This window comes from Polyodon spathula, chromosome 1, assembly GCF_017654505.1.
Source record: "Polyodon spathula isolate WHYD16114869_AA chromosome 1, ASM1765450v1, whole genome shotgun sequence".
Taxonomy (NCBI): Eukaryota; Metazoa; Chordata; class Actinopteri; order Acipenseriformes; family Polyodontidae; genus Polyodon; species Polyodon spathula.
In genome coordinates this window covers 7,817,633-7,839,269 of record NC_054534.1, presented here as the reverse complement: position 1 = coordinate 7,839,269, position 21,637 = coordinate 7,817,633, and the positions used below count along the sequence as shown (strand labels likewise).

Genomic DNA, 21,637 nt, shown 5'->3' with positions numbered 1-21,637 from the left:
ATCGATAGATGAGAACATTATTTCAACTAACTTTATGTGCAGTTGTTTCGCGAACAGGAAAACAGTCTGCCGGCTGAAACAAAAACAATGGGACGTGAAAAGAGGGTGGTGTTATTTTGACGGGTACGGTGATTGTCTTTACTGACGTTTTCACAGTGATTATTTTAGTTTTTTAATGCAATTGATGATTGTTTCACAATGTACCGTTTTTTCTAATCGCCCCAGGTTAATTTCTGCCGCGGAATGTTTCCAGTCAGGGGTGTGTCGCTAGGAGCAACTAAAAATCCAGCTCTTTATCTGATGATGAGAGTGGGTTTATGATATCGTAAACTACCTTAGTTTAAATAAAAATGACAGAATGGTCTTATTTAGCCCATATCGCCGGATGATCTATGAACGAATACTGTACTATGTTAGTAATCGCTATATAACAAGTCTTGCTTATGCTGCCAGTTTATACAATTGTATATTTTACTAAACGCAATTTATCGGTATTATTTACCAAAATAGTGATGCATCATAGAAGCCTGTTTATGGTTACCAGATGTCAAGAGTGAAAGTCCAGGAAGTCAACACACAGTGTCAATGATTAAACACGTAATCATAATGATCGAACAATTAATCCAGCATTTACTTTATTTATCATTGTTGTATAATAAACGACTGTGCTGTCAACTTGCTGAGCACACTGCTACAGTAAAACCTGGTTAGTTAATTTCCCTTCAGGACCCAAAGCTGAGTACAGGTAACACTCTCTTTCACTGCCTCACAGAGGACCCTGGTCAGGCAGTTATAGCGTGGTAGCAGCATAGTAACTAACATCTGAGTGAATATAAACACTGAGGCAAGGAGAGTGTGGGATTGCGTTATAGTACTTAGGTGTAAATTGTTGTAATTTGTCAATGGAAATTTTGTTAAAGTCTGCTCCTTACACCTTCGGTTTTTTGGAGCTACAACTTTCCTGAAATTATATGTTAAATTCAGTCCATGTTGAATCAGTAGGACTGGATTACATTCCATTTTATTTCCTTTTATTTTATTTATATAGCACCTTTCATACCACAGTATCTCAAAGTGCTTTACATGTCGGCTGAAACAGAATAAGTATTAAATATAAAGAAGTAGTACAAAATTACAAAATAATAATAATAATAATAATAATAATAATAATAATAATAATAATAATAATAATAATAATATCAACCAATAGTAATGATAACAAAATCTAAATAAAACAATTGAAGAAAAAAAAAGATTACAAAAATAAGCAAATAAAACAGATAAAAACAATTCTGCTGCACCACCAAATGATCCCAGATGAAAGTGCATTATTATTATCTATTATATATTTTACTATGAAACAGGTATTGAAATGCATGTTGTCATTCAGAGGCATGCCCATGAACTGTATTGGTAATGGTATACAAAATTATTATCATATTAATATAGAGCAATCATCTGTTTCCCTAAAACATTTCTTGTGAATTTCAATTTTCTTATGGCATGTTAATTTTTCCTGTTTTTTTTTAACAGAAATGTGTTTATCTTTTCGATCTCTAGATTACTTTTCTACTTCCTTTGACTGGAGCCCTGAACTTCAGAGGAAAAGCAAGAAGCTGTTGGCTAAGTAATGCCTTGGTGGAGTTCATAAGCAGAGAACACTATGGCTTCACAGGATCAGAGTGCAGGGTGCCTGTTAGTTCAGGAAGAGATGGACGGTATCTGTGTTTTACCAGACATGACCAGCATCAAAGCGGAGCACCAGGTGGGCGGCAGTGGAGAGGACGGGGGAACTCAGAATGTGGCCATGGGCATAAAGTTCATCCTGCCGAATCGTTTCGACATGAACGTGTGCTCCCGTTTCGTAAAGTCCCTGAATGAGGAGGAGAGTAAAAACATTCAGGACCAAGTGAACTCTGACCTGGAGGTAGCATCTGTGCTGTTTAAAGGTCAGTTCAATTAACCTTTCCTCCCCAGCATTTGGTACAAGGTAAAGTGGAGTGCAGTGGATTCTGCAACAGTCACCAATTAGACTTATAGCAGTGTTTAAAGTGTATCTATTTTCTGCAACTCCCAGAACTTTTTGGTGGCATTCAAACCATTTTCTTCCCCTTTTCAGCTGAATGCAACATTCAAACGTCTCCATCTCCTGGAATTCAAGTAAGACACGTCTACACACCATCAACAACGAAACACTTCTCTCCAATCAAACAGTCCACCACCCTAACAAACAAGCACCGGGGCAATGAAGTCTCCTCCACTCCCTTACTTGTGCACTGTAAGTACCCCTTTACTGCATTAGTGCAGAAAAACTGGGGCTTTCAATGCACTGTTTAAGTTTGCAAACATTTCAGTATACTGTCCGAAACAAAAACATAATAATAATAATAATAATAATAATAATAATATAATAATAATAATAATAATTTTGTAGTAGTTTGGCAAATACAAGCAGTTTGTTACAGTACTGGACCTGTGAAAACAAATGCCTTTGGGAGTAGTTTGGCAATAGCCTGTTATTTTGCCAGAAGATCTTCATTGTGTCCAAACTATTTAACATTGTGATTTTGCTTTGTTGCAGCTCTGTCCGTTCACCAGCTTGCGGCCCAAGGGGAAATGGTGTTTCTTCCCAGCCGTATTGAGCAAGGTGACTGAACTTGAACAATGGTGGAGCATTACAGTTAATTCCTTACCACTAACTGGACAAGAAAATGATTATTGAAGCATAAAAAAGTTCTAACTTTTAATGGAGAGGCTTGGTCGACATATGAATTTTGAGTAGCATGTGCAGAAAATGATTATTTGCCAGAGCAGCAATATCTTTTTTATAGCAATTGACCAGAACTGAACACAATATTCAAGCTTACTATGAAGCATTTCCCTACAAAGCTTTTAATGCATTATGAGAGGCTAGGTTATGTAGTAGCATGTGCAGTGTATCTGCTCTGTAAATTATCCAAAATCATCCTCAATTCCAAGGCAACATCTGAACTGCCTAAAAGTGACTGGCGTGTGTTGGTTTCAAAGACCTTTCGAAGACAGAATAAACTATTGCTGGGTCTTTTTAGTTTTAGAGCTGATTGTGTTTTTATCACACAATATCTTAATGGTAGCGTCTCTTTCATTGTGTTCTTCTGTACTTTTTAAAGGCTACAGTTTAGCAGCAACAGTGTTGATCATTGATTTTTTTTTTAAAATAATGCAACTGAAAGTATTCTGTACTCTCCCTGAAACAGAACCCGTGATCAACCTGCAGGACGAGGAGGGCTTCACTCCACTCATGTGGGCTGCAGCTCATGGACAGATTGCCGTGGTGGAGTTTCTACTTCAGAATGTAAGGCTGACCCAATCTCCACGTCTGCTCTTCATGACTTGTTTGCAGTTCTGTGTACTCTTTCTGTGTACTTTCTTTTTGGTCCTTTTTTAATGCTCTGTAAAGTGCCTTTTTTCGCTGAATATTTTTTTTAATTGATCTATTAAACCATTTTGGCAATTTAGTTTTACATTTAGGGATTAATTGTCTACTTGTGCGTCACCTCTTTAGTGTATGATGTGTCCGGATCTATTTGCTAACCATCAGGGGCAAGAGATCTTAGTTGGTATTGTGTCTGTTGTTATCTTGATCATGCTGAAGCTCTCATTGTAGTGTTAGAGTATCCTTGCTTAGACGCTTAATCACTGAGTAAGCCTGAGGGAACCTCTTGAGTTTATTATGCCACAGAAGCATAACAAGGTGGAAGCATGGCCCTTAATAACACGGTATGGCATACCAGTATATCCACAATCCTAAACTCACTCGTTTTAGACTATAACAGACACTCTGTGTATAATATCATTCCAAATGTTCCTAGTCCTGCCCTACAGTATCAAGATCTTGGTTCAGTGGTGGAGCAGAGCTAGACTCTGCACAGGATGTGTGCGTCTTTTCAGTTACACATTGTTTAAAGCCTGTGTTCTAAAACTGTAGCTTTGTGCTCAATATTCTCAGTGCTTTGGGATGTCTTGACAGAATAATTTTACAATAAAGTTGTTGTAACTTGTACCCTAAGACTGCATAACCTTGGATGACTTTTAATTTCAGTGTATCTGTTTGCCTCTATTACTTTTTTGCAGGGCGCAGACCCTAATGTCCTAGCAAAGGGACGGGAGAGTGCACTGTCACTTGCCTGCAGTAAGGGGTACACTGACATTATGAAAATGCTTATAGACTGTGGTGTGGATGTAAATGAGTATGACTGGGTAAGATCATTGCTGCTCTATTCTGTTTTGCATATAAGAAACTAAATATTGCCTATGACTGTGTAGCACACACTTTCTTTATTTACAGCAAGGCTCGCCATATGGCCTCTGGGAAGAATAATTATAGTTTTGTGTTTTTATGTTTACATTTTGTAAAGGTGAAAGCTTCCCAAGATGCTGTATAAACTACTGCTTGTGTAAACTTACCACACAAATGATATTTGTATCCGTTATTTCTGTCGGCATCCCAGGCGGCTTTGCATTCCAAAAGCAGCTCTACAGGGCTAATGAACAAACAAATCTGAACAACATATAGGTTGTTATACCAGGTAGTCTGCTATACTGTTGTACTTGCTCGGACTTATAGACCTCTCAGTGCCTTCATCCCTGTCATAAACCAACCAGTTGCTTCCCTTACTGATTGACATACTTGTGAGGTTAAATGACTTAGGAAAGAATAGCAGGCAACCTGACGGGTTCCAGTGATATAAACAGCAGCACCTCCATTGTATGTTACTCCCCAAGTATTTTACTGCAGGGCTGATTTATCACCCCCCCTTGATGACATTGCTCAGTACTATACAAAATATGATGGAAAAAGGCATTGGAGTTTTAGGGATATGCTGTTTAGGCATGCAAATAGATGTTTTTTTTTTTTTTTCAAAATGGGAATGCATGTTTACTAAATGCCACTTGTAGTCTTTAAATGCATTAATCTATTTTTCCCCTCATGACATAACAAATATATGTGTATGTTGCAGAATGGGGGGGCACCTCTCCTGTATGCTGTACATGGGAATCACGTTCGGTGTGTGGAAGTCCTCCTCGGTAAGTACTGAAAACGGATAGTCAGATCATTAACACACTGTGTGCTCCTGCCTGTTTGACCAGGTCTGGTTTGCTCTCCCTTGCAGAGAGTGGAGCAGATCCAACCCTGGAAACTGACTCTGGATTCAACGCAATGGACATGGCTGTGGCAATGGGGCACAGGAACGGTGATTATCAGCCTGGTCACTTCAGTAGCTACACAGTGTGATTAATACTTCAGCAGTAGATAAAGAAGCAAGATTGACTATAAATACGAGCACTCCCTTATCAGAAGCTTGTACGCCTGTCAGCGGAAATATTTAGCTTGGTGTTATTCAGAAATCTAGCTCAGCACATGTTAACTGACTCTCTCGCTCTCTCTCCATCAGGAAAAGATGGTTGCATGATTGTGATCCCACCAGATCTTTGAGAAACTGTATTTATATTGACATTTTCAAGATACAGTGCAAATTACTGTTAGCGTGACTATGACAATCAAGGGGAAACCGGGGCTAAAACTGCATCTAGGTACAGAAGGATTAAGCATATAAGGTGTTATAGCTATTGAATGAATTCCATAAATCCCCTGTCAGGAAAAGATGGTTCTAACAAATATTTAACAGACCAGACTGTAAACCCATGGGATCTCTGGGCTGGGTCCAGCCTGTACTTTGGTAGAAGACCTCTGATGAAGCAGGGAGTGCTGTTTGTAGTAAACACTTACTTTTGGTACAGTGCTTGGAAGTGTGTACTCTGATATAAACAGGTTGCTGTACCGAGGCAGAAAATGTTAACAGCTCCCGTTTTCTTTTCATTAGTTCAACAGGTGATGGAAGCCCACCTGTTGAAGCTTTTGCAAGGTGTCACAGAATGAAAAGGACCAGGGAAGCGAGGTTTAAGTTGCACATATACAATGTGCACGTGCTGCAGACATCAGGGAGAAGTTTTGCATGTTTTTTGTGTTTTGGATATCGATTTCAAAGATGGATAGTTTTTCATTATGTGACTTCTGCTTGTAGTGCAGTGTAAAGTTGATGTCCCCTTCAAAATGTCTGAAACAACCATTTGTGAATAGTGGTGGTTTTTATTTTTGAATGAGTAGTTTGTCTACCAGACAGCAGGCATCTTGAGTGTTATTAAGAGTCTGCTCTGCAGAGGCTGTCACAAATTGGAATTATTTTGCCTTGCTATGATTTTTTAGTGAAATCAGTTCAAGATGGGTATGCTGCTTTTGCTGTTTCTGAAAGTTGTTGTGTGAAATGTGAACATCAATACTTGCTCTACATTACTGAATTATTTATTCCTGCATTGATAAGTTGGCGGATTGCCTGATCAGTGTAAGAGATGCCACTGGAGCAGGGATGAGGGCTGATCCCTAGTGGATTCAAGCTCTCTTGTATTTATAAGAGTGTTTCTGTAGTTGTAATTCAGAGATTGTGTCATACAGTAGTACTGATATCAGGAGTGACCTGTTACCGTTTGCTTAATTTATTACCTATGTTACATATGCAGGTCACAATTGTGTCATGTTTTATTTCAGATTTTATCATAGAAGGCAAGTTAGGTGGGTTTCTCCTTACCTCACAATGAGTGACGTGGAATAGAAAACCAGCCAGTGTATTTGGCAATTGTAACTAAAAGACAGCATGCTTAATACAGCTTGTGTATCACTAGTACTGTGACTGTAGGTTTTGTTTTTATGATTTACCAGACATGCTGACGTTCACTAAATTACCCAATACCCGAAACCTTACTTCTACAAAACAGCAGGCTTTTGAGATGCCAGTGAGCCTTGTTTTAATAGATACCTCTTTGTTACATCTTTGTTGTGTATAAAAACGATCAACTGTGAGCAAGAGGTGTGTCATATAAAACGTTCATCTGGTTTTATTCTGTACTGGGGTTGTACGCTTTTGAAATAAATGTACATTTTCTCTCATGTTTCATATTAATTTGTCTGTGCTTATTTTAAATGTCGTATTCTTTTTAATTAAAAACCTCAAATGTATTCGAAAGCCCATTTCAGCAAAGGTAGACAGATCCATTGCTGTGCTCTTATTTTGTGTCAGTGTTAATACAATGAAATCATATTTCACAGGGCTGCATGTTTCTTTTTCAGTTATCCCTGATGGCGTATTTGATACAGCTGAAAACACGATCATGTTTGGAAAACGTTATTCATGTTGGACTTATTAGACTTCTAAATGTCCACCTGTTTGGTGTCACCATAATCCTCTCAATTCATCATCAGATCTATACACATACTAGCCTAGACTACAGGAGTAATACTATTTATTAACACTGTAAATTACATTAAGAAATAGACTATCCAAAAAGACCAGAAGTACTGTACACAGGTTCCATTAAAAAAAAAAAAAAAAAAAAAAAAGCAAAACATTTACTATTAATTAAACCTCGCAGAACTTAGTCCTCGGGGCATATTTGGTCCTCAGAATAACATGCTTGTGTCTGTATTCAGAAACAACAGTTACTATTGCACAAAGTGAGGAAGCACATTTATGTGACCTCTTACACATCTACAATCCTGACACCCAGGAGCTATGAATGCCCATCCGTTAAAAAAAAAAAATACCTGGAGGTAAAGCATTGTTATAAGCAGGCCTTGTCTCTGTAGAAGGGAGATAATGTTGACTACAGATATATCTGTTGTATACATATTTGTGTAATCTCTTTACTAGATGTCATGGGTTGTATTTTACTTTATAAACCACACTATAAACCCCTCACATCCCAGGCAATTGTTACCATCCCATCCCATCGACTTTGTCTTCACTTTTACTGTAATTGATGCATTAGAAGCTATTCACATTTCATGTAGGTAGCTCTAGCTTGACTTGTATATGTTCAGACAACCACAATGCTATACTTTTTAAAAACAATTTGCAAACATGATCTCCTTTACAGGAATTCTCCTTTAAATGAATATAGTTGTGCAATCTAGTTTTAAGTTACTTTGAGTATTACTATTGAATCACAAATCACAGTGGTGTATCAATAACAGCAGATTATAAAGACGTGTTTGCTCTGCTGTACTGGCCTGTACAGCACGCCTGAGGGGAGCTCTGAAGAGGGGTTAGTGTTGTCAGGTCACTACCCAAGCAACAGCAATCCAGCAGGCCATTGGGCAGAGGCTTGAGAAACTCAGCACAGAATGACAGACACTACATCTCTATAAGCAGTTTAACACTTAATAAAAACGGACAGGACAGAGGTTTTCAAATAGGGTAGCACCTCTCTACAGGGTAGTGTACGTGCTTTTCTTATTACTTTTTGGTTTGGAAACTCGTTCTTTTTTCTGCCTAAAACTGTAGTTTTTAACTAAGTCAAACTACTGTTAAATCTGAAGTTTACTAAAACTAGTTTCATAGAACTACAGTTGAAACTAAGAGTAGTTTACTAAGCAAACTATGGACAATAACTGAAGTATATTCCCAATATTTCTGGAGACTTTGGAAACCTAAAAATAGCATAAACTTAAAAAAACAAAAGCTTTTAGAGCCTGTTGGAAAACATGACACTAAACTCTAGTTTGGTTAACTTTAGTAGTTACTAGTCTTCGGTATAGTTTACACAAACTAAGGTTTACTCAAATTAAGTTTCGGTCCACTTAAGGGACTTTATAGGGAGTAGTAAATAACGTTTCAAAATGTATGTTAGAGTCAAAATCTTGACATGTCTAACCCAATGGTCTTTGAGTGTATCAATGCTAGTGACAAACTATGCTGTTCAAACTGGTTTAGAGTTTCTAATTGCTGTTTCTTTAGGAAGAAGATATTGCCTCTGTCTCAGGTAGAACAGCATCACACTGGGGATCTGAACTGTTTTTAGCTCCCCAAATAGAAAAAGAAGATACAGTGTTTACAAATCGTTATCTCGTCCACACAATGCATACACACAATGTTAAAACTACTGGAGTACTGTGGAGCCCTGTTCTGACTATGGGGTTGGAACAATTGGTTATCAGTAACTTATTTAGCCTTGATTAGTTACTGTACTGAAAAACTATTACAGAGAATATTGTTTCTGTTATCTAAAGCTGAAAAGGATTTATGCCATTGCTACCAAGATGTTTTGTGCTTCACACTCTGTCCCTGTAAAGAACCTACATGTCCATAAAGAGATGCTGGTGAGGGGGGTTAGTGCCACCAAATTCATCCAGTCATCGGCAAATCATCTGCTGGGGAGAAAGCCACAGTTTATGAGAGCCAAAACATTATTTAAAATAACAGGGTTTATCCCAATAATTTGAGGGGATGTCCTGAAAAGTCTTTATTTCCCCCATTTTCAGGTTCAACTGATTTTGCTTAATTCCTACATTTCGTTTTTAAGAAAAAAAGTGAATTCAGTTAGAAAAAGCATACATGGCTCGGGTATAGTGTGTAAAGAAATCTAAGTTCTGGTTTACTAAGTTTTTCCAGAAGACCCCCTATTTGTTGCTGATAATTGCGTGTTCAGTCTGCAGGGGCTGTTCTCATCCCCTTCGGATCATTCTTAATGATGGCAGCCATAGCAGCTGTCAGTGCTTTGGGGATTGTCTTTGGAATCCCTCCATGAAATACAGGTATTCTGTGCGAAAAAGCATAAATGTAAATTCCATTTTCATAGATTTTATGTTTTGCATTTCCCTTTTTTAAGTATGTAATCAATTTGAGAGGTTTTGGGTTCTTTCTTTCTGTATCTGTCTTTATCTAGTTTTGAGCTTGCCTGGAGAATCCTAACTGTTCCTCATTCCATTCAAACCATGCACCACTAACTTCTCCCTCGCTCGCTCTATATATATTTTTGCTCACAAGATAAATGAAAATGTAAAATGATAATGGTGCGTTTTTGTAAGTTTACAACCAAAATTACTATTTGTTGGCATTTTACGAAAACAGGTTATTTTTTGAGCAAGTTTAAAAACAAGTGATATAATAATATATTGTTACTCAGGGTATATATTAATGTATAGTAGACTATGCCTTTAATTGTAAGGAAGGGTTTGACATTTTGTCGTGACATTAATACATTTGAATAGTTACCAATAAAGACTTGTAACTAAGCCTCATTTCTTATGAGGCATGGCACCATAGTTCATATTTCATATTTCAACATATTCAGGGTTGATGAGCATGCCTTTGGTGTAAAGGCCTTCTCCCTTAAATGATCCGTGAATATGGGCTACTATCTAATAACGTCAATTTAAAAGCTGCATCTTAGCAGCAGCCACAACTTCCACAACTTGAAGTTTTGGAAGCTGCTCAGCAGCACACATTACTGCCATCTTACAAGGAACAGTCTTTCACTGAAGGTACTACATAAAACTGCACAGCCTTTACCTTAAATTAAATCTTGCACATACCTCCAATGTCTCCTGCTTGCTTCAAGTCATCTGTGTAATATCGGTCCCATTAAAACCACTGCCGCTTTTAAAACCTGTTAACATTGTGTATGCAGGCGGCTTTTCGGTTGATCATATAATATTGGCATTGCTTGGGTTTGATTGGTAACTGGTTTTAGAAACGTTTGGAGATTAAGCAAGAGAGCATGAACATGCAATGACAACATGTGCAATGGTAAGAGAGCATGAACATGCAATGACAACGTGTGCAATGGTAAGAGAGCATGAACATGCAATGACAACGTGTGCAATGGTAACAATGACTGGAGACTGTTCTGATGAATCAGGTAACTATGCTTACATGTACTTAACAGTACAGCAGCACTACAGGCAGTTACCATAACACATTTGACATTTCACTTTTTTTTTTTTGTTTGGCTATGAAAACTTAAAAGGCAAAGTAACAGCATTTTTTGGAGAAATCTGTATATATCTGCAATCATGCAAAGTGAGGCACAGTATAATGTCAAGCAGGTAATTCTCACACAGCTACATACTGCACATTATGGCAAACTGCTGACCTCACCCTATTTTCCATGTTCTCACAATAAGAGAACAGATGATCCAATGTTGATAAACTTTTGTACTTTCACAGTGTGAAGTAGAAATTTAGTTTATATTGCCATTTGAAACAAATTGCTCAATTCAATGTTCTTACCTTTTTCAAAAAAGTTCTGTTTAAAGAAATCAGAAGTCACATTCCAAACATTTAGTAACAGATCAAGTTAATACATTTGCAGATCTGAAGTGCCCAACCTGCTCTGGCTGGAGATGCAATACAGTTTTCTTCAAAGATTGGGACTGCATCCCAAAGTCTCGCTGTTCAGACTGGAGCGATGAAAACGATTTGTCAAAACTAGCCATCTTTCTGTCCCTGCTGCTGTAACACTACTTCCAACTGTTACTGTTATAGACTGTGCATTAGGCAGGTGTTCATAAATCTGCTCAGCAACACAAATAAAGAGATGTGTATGCAACACATTCACCACACACTCAACATCTTGCCAATCAAAACAGCACCACATGCTACCTCCTGCTGCGAGATCAACATGTCCCTAAATCCTTCCTTTTCCAATGTGTGTTTAGTGCTGGTCTCCCTATATTGGGCTGTCTTCCATATTCAGCCATTAGGACCTCAAGTGACTTGAACATTCAATTTATTACGTGCCAGTCTTGCAAGACAATCATTAAAGTACAATTCTGCCTCCAACACACAGCACTGACAGAGGTGCTCAGAACTGTTCAAACCAACCACTAATCGATTTATTTTACCTGCAAGTTACTATTGCCATGCCAATTTTGTCAGTTTTCAGTAATGAAAAGGTGATGTTTTAAAACAAAAACAGTTCTAATATAAACTCAAAAAAGTGTTCAGGCATTTTTCTGTTTTTAATGAAATGCAAATTTAAATTCCAGACTTGTTCAGTTTAACCAGGGTGCAAAGTTGGGTCAAGTTTATGTTACCGTAATGCTTGAGAGAAAGCAAGAGCTGCAAGACTCTGGAGTTTCCAATACTGTATGTTCAAATTATTCTTTATACTTGATCGGTAAAAGGGAACAATACAAAAAGAAAGCATTTACAAAATAAAGTCACTGAAATATAAAATAGCAGCTTCATGCAGCCAATTCAAGTTATGAGTCTCCATTCTGGGTGATATTTAGTTTGCCTCGTCCTTTGAAGCCTCGTCAAAGTTCTCAACAAGGTCTGAAAGAAATAAATATTACAAAAAAGTTACCACTTTATAAAGTTGTTTACTATAGATCTCCAAATTGGAAACCCACTTATGTAAAAACAGAATTCCTATTGCCAATATCAATCAAACAGTGTGAATAATAGAATTTATATTTTATCCTGGGGTCAATCATTACAGTACAGTCATCCTTGATAGATTTAGTTTTATGAAAACTGGTTTGCCATGGGTCTATGACAATTTATCACCAACAATTCATCACCAGGTACAATTCATCCCCAGCGACAATTCATCACGGAGAGTACGTTATCATATCACAGCTGTTTAAAATGCTACAGGTGAAAATGACCAGTGCGGCGCTTGTAATCCTAATCGGCGAGTTGTCTGTGATGAATTGTCGCTGGTGATGAAAAGTGCGTGACAAATTGACGGGATACCGTTTGCCATACAATAATCTGTCACATATCTGAATGTGGTGGGACCAGAGTAAGGGCGGAAAGGTTGGATGAATGAATCCTGTTTTAAATCATTATACACAGCACTAACAATTCCTACAGTGACACAATTATTGTTTTGAGATTCAGCTTTCATTATTACATACAAAAGTTACATTCGATACCCATATTTGTGTCTTACTTAAATAAGAGCTGAACACATTGGAGGGATGTATTAAAATGGAGGTGCGTCTGGGTGGATCTAGGATTCGGTTCACTGAATTCTAAGTATTCGGCCAAATCCATACCCTGCTCAAAAAGTAGGTATTCGGGCCGAATCTGAATCCTGGATTCGGTGCATCTCTACTTTTAACCCTGTTTTACTCTGGAAACATTTTTTTTAACTGTGTGTGTAAAATAAACAGCATGCGTGAAAATTATTTGGACCCGACGCACTGCATAAATGGACTGCAAAGGGTTAATGCCTGTGACAGTAGCTGTCTGCCATGTGGGAGTGTGCATTTACTGCTGAGTGAAAGGCAGGCAGTCAAGATGGAGGTTGAAGTTGATAGGCCCCGCAGACTAACATGATTTATTTACATATCAACACACTGAACAGCTCATGGTAGCACACAGCACATAAAACAGTGTATGAAAACTTTGATAGGATCTACAGTCTCTGAAATCATCTCTGTTCAATAATAAACTAACGTTGCTGAAGAACCTGATCATGGTGGATAAACAGTTAGGGCAGATTATTTGTAAGACTTGGATTTAGGCCACATTTCATATATATACAGCAACAATGTGCATTGGCTGGTGTATGCATTCAATTCATCAATACACTAACCTGGAACTTCGTCATCATCATCTTCCTCACCAGCGGCAAGTGGTGCTTTCCCATCCACAGCTGAAAAAACAAAAAAAAGATATAATGAAGTCACTTACATTTTCACAAATTCTAAAACGTTGCTTGTTTGGTGCCATCACTACTAGCAAAGCCATCATAATACAAAAACAAACACGTTTGCCTCGACCTCTCAACTGAAATGAAGATCACAAACTGATCTAGGACAGTTAACCTCCATAGGTTCTCTTACATTATACCAGTCAAACTCCCTCTGCCATTTTAAGCATTTTGGGTACTAAACAGGCCTAATGCTTTGGAAAATAAAAATCAGACGTATCAAATTATTTCCATCAACTTACATTGTCTGGGCAGAGCCTCTGCCAGTCTCCTCAGGCTGGTCAGGCTGTCGGCTCCCAGCTGGTTCAGGATGCTGGGCAGCATCTCTGTCAGCTGTTTGGTCTCAGCGTGACCTGTAATGGTGAAGGTGTTGGCTGCTAGAGACGCCTGAACTTTCGGGTTGTTAAAGTGGATGACTGTTCCCTGGTTTGTGAACATGTTCACCTACAATGAGAGGAAAAAAAAAAAAAAACAGAAGTTAGGAACACAGGTATTTTTGGGTATGTGCCATCCCTCAATCCCACTGCCCTGCTAACATGTCCTGATCTTAATATTGAGACTAGTAGCTACACAGAGATAGAACTCTCAAGTTGTAATGATCTTGATTCTACCTTTAAGAATATACATAAGCTTCAGTGTCCTGCCCCTCAGGTAAAAACTACAGATTGTGTACCCAGAATTCCCGCATGCTAAGCGAGAGTCAATATCACATGAGGTCAGGGAGTCTGTCATCCCACTGCGAGCTGGGTAGGCAAAAAGCAAAATCCTGTAAAATACTGCAAATATAAGTATAGTGTAAACTGCTTTTGTAAAGAATATGCGACATTGCTTTATCGTGTTTTACCCAGAAAAAACATAAATATTGAATCCTCCTGCTAGCCTGGGATATTTGAGAAGCATCACAACATCACCAAATCCAAATTAGTGGAAGGACTCCTATTTTATTACCAATGAGCCAAGCTATCCACAACATGCCTGATTTTAACTAAGTAAAATGTTCCTAAAGCAGCAAATATTTCACAAGAAATCACACATTTACAGCATTACCTCCTCAATGCCAGAGATGTTGTTGACTCCAAGTTTCTTTAAGGAGAACTGAAGTTTTTTGTCATCTGCTGTTGCTGTTCTGTGGACAACCTTCTTCTTTCTACGGGCTGTACCCTTCACAAAAAATAAATACATTAAACAAGTCAGGTAACACAACCAAAAAGTTAAATATTCATTTATAAACTACTCATTGTTTACATTTACAACAATCTGATAAATACTTTGAGAAGCAATTTGTATTCAGCTTATATAGATCTCTAGACCAAGTCCACAGATGTGTTGAAATTTGTAATACACATTTTTTCAAACGATACAATTAAATAGCAAGTATTCTCATGTCTTGGATGTAATTCACATATTTTCTGCATCTGGAACAATATACAAGCTTTCAAAACCAAGACTGCCCTAGGAATAATTCATACAAACTTCTACTCTTTACTGAGTACTTAAACTGGTCTTGACACGTTAATCACAAGATGCAATATAATGAACTTCTATAAATGTCTGCCGTGTTTAATCACTGATGTTTCAGCAGTGGATAATTCAGCACACAAGCAGTTCTGATTGACTCTGCAGAACATTACTAAACCTAAGGTGTGGCCACAAAGAGCTTACCTTTCCGCCAATGCGGACTTGTGCCTGGAGTTTAGCAAGTTTTTCTTGATTCATGATTGTTTCTTTCATCTGAAAGATAAGATGGCAACTGTACTTATTTGAAACAACTGAAATTGATGAAATAGTCAACAATAGCCTGCTAACCAAACAAAATAATTAATTTGCAAACCAACTTCAAAACGTTAGTGTCTGGCAATAGCACAATTTTTGCAATAGCTAGGTTTTCATTTACAAAACGACTTTAATGTTTGGACAAAGCTGGGGAGTTTCACTGACTGAACAGCACCCTGTGACTACAACATCAAACCATGGCTACAGCGTGTAACGTAAGGGTAAACGAAACGTATACGTCTCCTTGATGTGGTTTAAGCTGCCTTACCAAAAACAAATGAAGACTAAATAAATAAATAAAACGATTATCTGGGGCAAGCTACTACACTTAATTACAGTTTTCTCTTAATGACACAAAGCATTATGTATTAGTAAGATTAAATCCACTTTGATACATGGGGTGTAACCCGGGACTACTAGCTGACATACAACACAGGCAGCAACAAACAAAATAATAAAACCTACTTTGGAGTTCAAAACAATATCGTTTTGATGTCTAGTAACGAGTGCATAATCACACATGAAACCGTACTCGCTACCAAACCACAACTACCTAAACACCGATGTTTTGCAGCACATTATATGTTGACGTTACTGACAGGGCCTGTGCATTTAGAAGCCAACTGACACCACCCATTAATGTATTTCTGTAATGTTCAGCTCAAACACAACAGCACTAGGTCCAATAAAGCCTATCGCAGGGGTGAATGCGATGAAATAACTATTATGAAAATAAAAACACATCATTTGTCAAGGCAGTTTTTAGCAATTTGCTACCGATGAAATACGAAATACGCAGAACATTTTTTTTCTATGGTAACAGTACATCAATTAGTAACTTAACATATAATAATATAATCATAACCCTCAACTAAACTTACGATTTACGCCAAATAAAGTACACACAGATGTCAGACCCTCTCTGTCTGCCCGCTACAGAGACTGCGTTTGGGGCCTATCCACTGCGTCCCCCCTTCGCTAAAATCCCCGAGCTCTCCCCCCGTATTCTCGACCTTTAACAAGACGTTTTGGCCTGGGGTTGTCCCGGGTTGTATTTACCTTCTACAGCCTGACTTCGGTGTGACTGTGCAGGTAAGTAGAGGTTTAACAGCTCCGCACTGACCCGCTGACTGAAAAGCACACACACGCGGGAAGCAAGATGGCAGGCAGGGGGGAGAAAGGAACTGACGCAACGTCACAAGAGTACCGGCTCGGCCCAGCGGGAGGGAATATTTGCCGCAGGCCCGGCATTCAGTTCAGTTAGTACTTTTTTATTTTGATTGTTCAGTTGCTGCGTGTGCACATATTGCCAACTGTGTGTGAATAGTGCCCTCGCAAGTATTCTGCCATTGTAAATATGTATTCATTTGCTTAAAAAAAAAGTGTATTATGTTCTGTTGCACAGTCTTACTGAGATGTGTATTGCATTTTGAACACCTGCCTTAGGTGACACACTTTGTGTAATAGAGTTTCCCTCTCATAATAACTGAATGGTTTGTTTTACAAAGGGTGGTTCTAATACATATTCTAATACATTTTCTGTATGCTGCATCGTCAGAGGCAACCGCTAAAAAAAAAAAGAGGTGCCTATAATAGTAAACAAACTGTTTTATAACTTATACATTTCCTTATTTTATTTATCTGTATGTCTTGATATTGACGTTTTAACACAGGGGTCTCCAAACCTGGTCATGGATGTCCAGCCTCCCTCCAGATTTTTGTTCCAGTTGTACCCCAAATTACATAATTGGACCAATTAAGTGCTTATCAGAAGCTTGTAATTAAAATTACATAATTGGAACAAAAACCAGGAGGGACACCGGCCCTTCAGGAAAAGGATTTGAGAATCCTGTTTTAACATGTTCACTGAGTTTAAGAATTGAATGTTAAAATTATATGTGTCATAATTAATTTGCAGGTAGTGGTACTGCAAACACAATGCGTTGAGCCTATAAAGAACATAGAACACATGCGTGGTTGCACAGCAGTTCAAAATAACATTGCAGTTAAAATGGAAGGCTCTTTTTTAATGCCTAACCCGTTACCATTAAAGATTGTATAGTATTTATCGAGATTACTCATGACTTCAAGGTAAGGTTGCATTTTACTAGAAGACTAGAGGTGACCTGATTCAAGCATTCAAAATTCTTGAAATGTCATCTAATACATATCGATGATTACTCATGACTCTAATGGGCTGAAGTTCCATTCCAACTAAAAGATAGAGGTCACCTGGGACTAAGATTTCACATATTGCAAAATTTTACATAAATGTTAACCCAAGGGGTTCCCCTGCAAAAAAACTAATTGTCATGAACAACCACACTTTGGACTGAAGAAACCTTAGGAAGTTCTTCGACGAACTAACGCTAAGAAACTTAAGCGGAAGTTTTATCGATGATTGGTTGCTCTTTGTTCGTTCCACCTGAACATTACCGGAGGAAGCAAAACATTGTTGAAAGAATACAAGATGAGAGAGTCACAATTTTAAGATCCCATTCTAATGAGGGCTGGGTGTTGGAATAGACTTCTCGACGGTAATGGCATCTTTTGGAACCCATTCTTCTATACTTGTGACCAAAATTTTATTGCAAATATGATCATTTGATTGACAGGAACATCTTTGCAGCCATCTCCAAAAGTCAAGCAGACAGACTAAAAAGGTAACTCCCACATTTATATCAACCTCGTTGTAATGTAACCAGGAACATTCAACCCTACCTCTCTCTCCATTCAGTGCTGTAATTTGGGTTTAGACCCACCCCATCCCCCTCATTTCTGCCTTTCTCCCCAGCTGAGAGATGTCAAGCAACATTTCGAGGTAACACCAAGTTCCCAGAAAGACGAGACCAAGCACCAGAACCAAGCAAGCAAAATGTGACATGTTTACGTCCACTGTTTTTTTTTAATCGGAAGAGCTGCATATCTAGAGAACTGCTTACTCAGTGTGATGAAACTTGCTAAGAACATTTCAGTGTATCAACATCTAGTGGGTATTTGGAGGGTGTCTGTCTGTCTGTCTGACTCTGACATTGTACTGATATTTTACAGGGCAAGGATGCCACTGACACATGTGTTAATCCATTCCTTTCAGGACCAAGAATCATGCTGATGGAATTAACACTCCAGTCATCGTCGCCTCCTGGTGGTTATCCCAGGTAAGCATGTGTGTATTCAGAAGCAGCAGGTATTAGCCTTTGTCATTTCCAGTAGGGCCATTCTGAGTATATTGTAAGTACAGGGTAGGGGTGGTCATTACTTTACATAGCACCGGTATGTGAACAATGAAATTCATAGCAGAGAGTGAATACTCTTGAAGAACAAATAGCTGTTCTTCGGCCAGGTATTTCTATCAAGTACCATTTCATTTTTAGTTTTCCATGGTGTACAGTTAAAACAAGCAACTGACAGAACAAATTGAAGGGGCAAACACCAAGTGACCTATATCTCCACAGCATGCACAGAGACATACCTGTGATTTCTATGGGTGTCATGCTCAGATGCGTGATGTTACCACATAAGAAAATGAAGGTATCTGTTAAATATCTGCAGTGAGTGCATATATAATGTATACTGTATGCATGTACGTTGTATATGATTATTTTGTCATGAGATTGTTTTTATTGTGTACAATTGAGCAGTGCAGTGGATGAAGAAGAAGAAGAAGAAGAAGAAAAAAGAGATGTTGTTTTTTTTATTCTTCTTCTTTCTTCTTATCAACTTCTTCTTGACACTCTTCTTTACTTGTTCTTTTCTATTTCTTCGGGTACACTCGAAGTGTATTCTTACTGGTCAATCCTTCCGACCCGTCTTTATCTAGAAGCGCAAACAGTACTGGACTTAGCAGTGGCACTAGTCTTCAACCTACGTTGCACTCTTCTATCTTCTATGAACGCGAGCAATGAAAGACAGGTCTAGACTGTCTCAGCTGCTAGACAACATAAAGGTTACCAATTTCTAATTATTCGAATCTGACGTTGCCACTCCGTGCACCTTATGTGATATTAGGGATGATGTTGGGAATGGCATGTAATACAGCAGTTGCAGTGTACGTCGTTGCAGCAGAAGATGAAGTTGCACGTTGTGATGCGAGGCTGCGACTTCTACGAGGTCGAAGTTCACACACTGAACTGCAGTCCATGGATCACGTGTAAAGAACCCTCACTTCCGCCGATGCCACCTGGTACACGTGCGATGATGATGGGGATGTTGTCCACTGATGCTGTGTGGTCCAGTGGTTAAAGAAACAGGCTTGTAACCAGGAGGTCCCTGGTTCAAATCCCAGCTCAGCCACTGACTCATTGTGTGACCCTGAGCAAGTCACTTAACCTCCTTGTGCTCTGTCTTTCGGGTGAGACGTTGTTGTAAATGACTCTGCAGCTGATGCATAGTTCACACACTATAGTCTCATATCTTGTAAAGCACTTTGTGATGGTGGTCCACTATCAAAGGTATTATTATTATTATTATTATTATTTATTATTATTATTATTATTATTATTATGATGATGTTGGGATACACTAAACGACTGAATCTAGTATTTAATATATATTATTATTATTATTATTATGATGTTGGGAATGGTACGATCACAATTTGCTGTACTACTACTACTACTACTAGACAGTAATCAAACGTTTTATTGCAGAACCACACGCTAGTTGCGCTGACAGAATGCTCCCACAAGGTGGTGCTGTGGTCAACAAACACCACACATTTAGGTACCGGTGTTGCGCTGATTTCTGCATCCTCACAATTCTGTATCTCCCCATGATTCCATGCCTGTGCAGGTACAGTTTTTCAAAGCTGGACGTGGATGCGCGATGATATTCATGTGAAAGAGTCTCGCTGTGTTCTCAAGCACTGCCATTGAGTTCTGCTGCAGTTTGCAACAAATATTTAAAACAAGACCAAACTAATTCTGTAGCAAAATAAAACAGCACATTTAACTCTACTGATTTTCATTTCGTTGCGTTACTCAGTACACGAAACCCTCGATTTAAAGTATAAAACTGTATTTTTCTTTTATAACGCATTTTAATTTTCTTCCATGTAAATACTCTACAGAAACATCAAGCGTCCACGTATAGCGATCTTGATCGCAGGCGTCAAATCTAAGGGGATACAGAATTCTAAGGGGAATCTGAAATCAGAGTTGAGAAAACTTTATAAAAACAATTTTCATGAGGTGAAATGCCACTCAAGGATTGTATTTCCCAACCATAACCACGCGTTTAAAATGGGTTGTTTATTTATTTATTACAAGAGCCATCACGGTAACCTTGTCAGAGCCGTTAATTCGTGTTTTGTAAAGTAATCTTGAAAACGAATCATTTGAAAACGAATCATTTGTTTCGAACAATGCGGTGGCGGACTGTGAAACGGAAAACGAGCTGTACTTAAATACTGAATTCCGTTTAATCAAGGCATACCAGTATAATTATTTTAAAATAATAATAATAATAATAATAATAATAATAATAATATAATAAATAATAATAATAATAATAATAATAATAATAATAATAAAGAATAATAATAAAGAGAGTTTTCATTAAGACGATTAAAAATTCGATTTACGGTTGTCGCTTAATTTTATTAATGGACCACGTAGCTTTAAATTGGGAACCTTGGATAAATTAACAATTGTGAACAACGTTCACACGTATATACTACGCCCTTTTATCCTTGTCGTTGAACTTCTCGAACTAATTTGATTTGTGATTAAACTAACAAATTTATTTCTGATTGTGTTAAATAATAAATTATACATTATTATTATTATTATTATTATTATTATTATTATTATTATTATTATTATTATTATTTGTTTTTAAAAAATAACCCCGTGTCATTTTCGATCTGAAGTTGGAGGATGTAAGAGACCACATTCGAACGGCAATGCCCAGAGGGATTTTGTGATTGCTTTTCAGCAGGCAATGCAACCCTGTAATTGCATCCACATGGAAACAGCATAGCTTAAAAACCATGTTTAAACTGATCTCCTTTAATATGAGAAGTAATAGGCCTCCTCTATAAAATGCTTCCTACTCCAATTTTCTATAACAATATTAAATTCGTTCCGTCACAATTCACGATAAACAGTAAACGATTTAGATTTGGTTTGGGTTTTTACAAATAACTCAACATCTCCTTTTGTCAGTGTTTATTACCAAACAAATACGTTTAAGAGAGTCAACATTAACCTACTAGCTTTTAACCCCGTCCATTTAGAAATGCAATAAAATACAATACATCAGTAAATACACTTTTCAAACAGCGTGGGAACATTTTCGGTATATATTGACAGTTAAACAATTGAAA

General features: G+C 37.9%; 2 protein-coding genes across 4 annotated transcripts in view; one reads left to right on the top strand and one right to left on the bottom strand.

Moving 5' to 3' along the window:
* The window catches only part of LOC121313424 (ankyrin repeat family A protein 2-like), a 31,260-nt gene extending 24,274 nt beyond the window's left edge, over positions 1 to 6,986 (top strand). The window contains exons 1-9 of one of the 3 annotated variants that reach the window (XM_041245951.1): positions 43 to 123; positions 1,561 to 1,949; positions 2,120 to 2,278; positions 2,582 to 2,647; positions 3,237 to 3,334; positions 4,114 to 4,239; positions 5,001 to 5,067; positions 5,154 to 5,234; positions 5,865 to 6,986. In XM_041245951.1, coding sequence (XP_041101885.1) covers positions 1,664 to 1,949; positions 2,120 to 2,278; positions 2,582 to 2,647; positions 3,237 to 3,334; positions 4,114 to 4,239; positions 5,001 to 5,067; positions 5,154 to 5,234; positions 5,865 to 5,920 — 939 coding nt within the window. In that variant the 5' untranslated portion in view covers positions 43 to 123; positions 1,561 to 1,663 and the 3' untranslated portion in view covers positions 5,921 to 6,986. Of the gene's footprint in view, positions 1 to 42; positions 124 to 1,560; positions 1,950 to 2,119; positions 2,279 to 2,581; positions 2,648 to 3,236; positions 3,335 to 4,113; positions 4,240 to 5,000; positions 5,068 to 5,153; positions 5,235 to 5,864 lie in introns of those variants that run through there. The other 2 variants (XM_041245958.1, XM_041245967.1) reach the window with 2 other exon arrangements.
* A 4,831-nt stretch (positions 6,987 to 11,817) lies between these two features.
* LOC121313445 (transcription factor BTF3) lies at positions 11,818 to 16,498 on the bottom strand. The gene is made up of 6 exons (XM_041245978.1): positions 16,372 to 16,498; positions 15,202 to 15,270; positions 14,587 to 14,700; positions 13,782 to 13,983; positions 13,423 to 13,482; positions 11,818 to 12,152 (listed from the first exon to the last, which is right to left on the bottom strand). The coding sequence occupies exons 2-6, from the start codon at positions 15,268 to 15,270 to the stop codon at positions 12,106 to 12,108; spliced, it is 492 nt and encodes a 163-aa protein (XP_041101912.1). The 5' UTR covers positions 16,372 to 16,498; the 3' UTR covers positions 11,818 to 12,105.
* Between the last annotated feature and the right edge of the window lie 5,139 nt (positions 16,499 to 21,637).

Coding starts and splice junctions, on each gene's coding strand:
- LOC121313445 (XM_041245978.1), bottom strand. CDS start 15,270: ATGAAAGAAACAATCATGAATCAAGAAAAACTTGCTAAACTCCAGGCA. Junction 13,984..14,586: donor ACATCTCTGGCATTGAGGAG/GTAATGCTGTAA, acceptor CTCTCATTGTAG/GTGAACATGTTCACAAACCA. Junction 12,153..13,422: donor TGATGATGACGAAGTTCCAG/GTTAGTGTATTG, acceptor TATTTCTTTCAG/ACCTTGTTGAGAACTTTGAC.